Consider the following 1,200-nt stretch of genomic DNA (forward strand, 5'->3'; position numbering starts at 1 on the left):
GCCACCTTAGGTGTATGTGGCTGGCGCCTTAGCCACTTGAGCCATAGGCGCTGAGCCTGAATTGTCTCTTAAGAGAATTTTTGACATATAAGTTATATCTCAATAAACCAATTTTTTAAATGCTTAAAATGTAATAGCCCAGACTTCTTCACTATAGTGTGTGTATATATAAAACAGAATATATATATATAACAAAATTCACCTTGTAACTCCTAAACCTATTACAATTTTTAAAAAAGAAAAAGGGAGAAAATATACATAAAATAAAATAGGATGTTTAAAATGCACGTTGCTTGACATAGTAATTCCACTGCTATGAACGCATACTAAAGAAAATATTTTTTAACCTGAAGAAAAGAAGTATATGATTATATAGAGCCTAATGATTATCAGTTTAAATCACATTGTATAAGTACTAAAACAAGAAGATAATTTTTATATTTTAAAACAGAAATCACTACATATATTAGAATAGAAGAATCTACAGCATCAGAAAAGTGATATGTCGTGTACCAAAAGTGGTACATTCACCTACAGGTCACATTAGAGGTGTTGGATTAATATAAGAGAGGGAAGAGTGAAAGCCCATCAGGATAAGAGACAATCCCCAAATTCATGCAAATCTTACTCTGAGCGCTTTCAATGCATGAGTCATTTTGTCTTCTTCGATGACTGCCGACACTTTTTGTCCAACTGTTATAGGCATACTGCGAGTCACAACATCAGTACTGAAATAGATGGACTCATTAATCAAGCCATAATCAGTAAAAAAACTTGTCACAACTCCTTGCATGGTTTTCAACTCCATTTCATCTATGAGATAAGTAAACAAAGGTCACATTAGTTAATCTCACATACAAATATTCATTACAATTAAGTCCTACACTGACCGTGTGTGGGCATATTTATTAACTTCTCTGACCCTGTTTTCACCTGTTAATCAAGGATTACAATTTCTGCCTAATAGGTTGGTTGTGAATATTAACAGACACATAAATAAATGTCAACTGTCCAAAGCTGTGAGTGCATTACACAATTAGAGTGTAAATATTAGCAGCTATTCTCATATCTACATATTGAGAGTCCTTAAGTTCCACTATTATATCCCTTCATCATTACCACCAACCTAACGGGCAGTAGGTTCTACAGATTATTTATATATGTTATATATAAATACATATAACATATATTTTATATTAT

The 1,200-nt window shown here is 32.3% G+C and overlaps 1 protein-coding gene across 1 annotated transcript in view; it reads right to left on the reverse strand.

The window, feature by feature from the left end:
• Window positions 1-1,200, reverse strand: part of CT55 (cancer/testis antigen 55) — a 14,476-nt gene that overhangs the window by 11,609 nt on the left and 1,667 nt on the right. Inside the window, exon 2 of the mRNA XM_003802659.2 lies at window positions 629-813. Coding sequence (XP_003802707.2) covers window positions 629-813 — 185 coding nt within the window. The remainder of the gene's footprint in view (window positions 1-628; window positions 814-1,200) is intronic.

Source organism: Otolemur garnettii, unplaced genomic scaffold (genome assembly GCF_000181295.1).
Source record: "Otolemur garnettii isolate 467f Iridium unplaced genomic scaffold, OtoGar3 scaffold00252, whole genome shotgun sequence".
In the NCBI taxonomy this organism is placed as follows: domain Eukaryota; kingdom Metazoa; phylum Chordata; class Mammalia; order Primates; family Galagidae; genus Otolemur; species Otolemur garnettii.